We start from the raw sequence: 1,192 nt of genomic DNA on the forward strand, positions 1-1,192 counted from the left end.
ACACACACACACACACACACACACACACACACACACACACACACACACACACACACACACACACACAGCAGAATTAGACACCAGAACGGTTTCTTCTGATTGTCTTTGATTTGAGAGGTCGGTGTGTTTCCTGCTGTTCTGTGTGTGTGTGTGTGTGTGTGTGTGTGTGTGTGTTCTGGTTCTGTTACCCCGGGCTTGAAGGCGGGCAGGCCCAGGCCCACCCCGATGGTGGCCTTGTTGGGGTTCACCACAGAGTTGTAGTGGATGTTGCGGTGGTAGCTCACTCTGATTGGCTCGTCGTTGTTCTGGTGGATGCCGTGGAATGTGTTGATTGGCTCTGCGGGAGTGGGCGGAGCACAGTGAGGACAGCGGACTCTGATTGGCTGGCCGTGAGGCGGGGGCGGGCTCACTCACCTGTGCTGTACTGGTACACCTCCACAGGACGGTTGTACATCTCGGCCATGGCCTGCATCTCGATGTGGTTGCCGTGGCAGTTGTTTTTCCTCTTCCTGTTGATGTATGTGGTGAAGTCCTCCGTCACGTAGTTGGAGAAGTAGTCTGCGTTTTTCATCTGAGGGTGGGACACAGGTGGGTTATGGGTCAGCTGATTGGCTGAGAGGTCAGGAGACGGGAGGTGGACTCACCAGGTAATCCATACAGTGTTTCCTCACCACCTCGTGCATGTCCTGATCCCCGTACACCTGGTCAGCTGAAACAAACACAGAGCAGGTGAGACTGACTGACTCCGCCTCCATAATGTCAGGAACTGATGACATCACAACCGGTGAGGACGAGTCATGAGCTTATTTAGATTTAAACACAGAGACATTTAGAACAGGATCTGAGACAGACGTATTTAAAGCTGGCTCAGCTCCTGGAACTCACTTAATAAACTTAATAAACTTATGTCCTGATGCATCTCAGTAATCCAGGTAAAAATCAAAAAGAAAAAAATAGTATAGGTCTTCTGGACGGGTTCTTCTYTAATGAAATGTTTCGTCTCTCCTCCAAGAGACTTCTTCAGTCTGAGAGTTTCAGGCTAAATTCAGGCTTTTGAGTCCTGCCTCCATGTGACTGATACTCACATCACATGGCTATTGTTGACACCTAATTAACACTCAATTCAATTCAAAAATACTTTATTGATCCCAGAGGTAAATGAGGTGTTGTTGTAACTCATTGAACTAAAAAC

The 1,192-nt window shown here is 48.5% G+C and overlaps 1 protein-coding gene across 1 annotated transcript in view; it reads right to left on the reverse strand.

The window, feature by feature from the left end:
- otud5a (OTU deubiquitinase 5a) overlaps positions 1-1,192 on the reverse strand; it is a gene marked incomplete in the record, with an annotated part of 31,340 nt that overhangs the window by 8,246 nt on the left and 21,902 nt on the right. The window contains 3 exon segments of the mRNA XM_014030122.1: positions 189-337; positions 415-571; positions 645-709. Of these exon segments, the coding sequence (XP_013885576.1) occupies positions 189-337; positions 415-571; positions 645-709 (371 nt within the window).

The sequence above is a fragment of the Austrofundulus limnaeus genome, unplaced genomic scaffold (assembly GCF_001266775.1).
Source record: "Austrofundulus limnaeus strain Quisiro unplaced genomic scaffold, Austrofundulus_limnaeus-1.0 Scaffold1002, whole genome shotgun sequence".
Taxonomy (NCBI): Eukaryota; Metazoa; Chordata; class Actinopteri; order Cyprinodontiformes; family Rivulidae; genus Austrofundulus; species Austrofundulus limnaeus.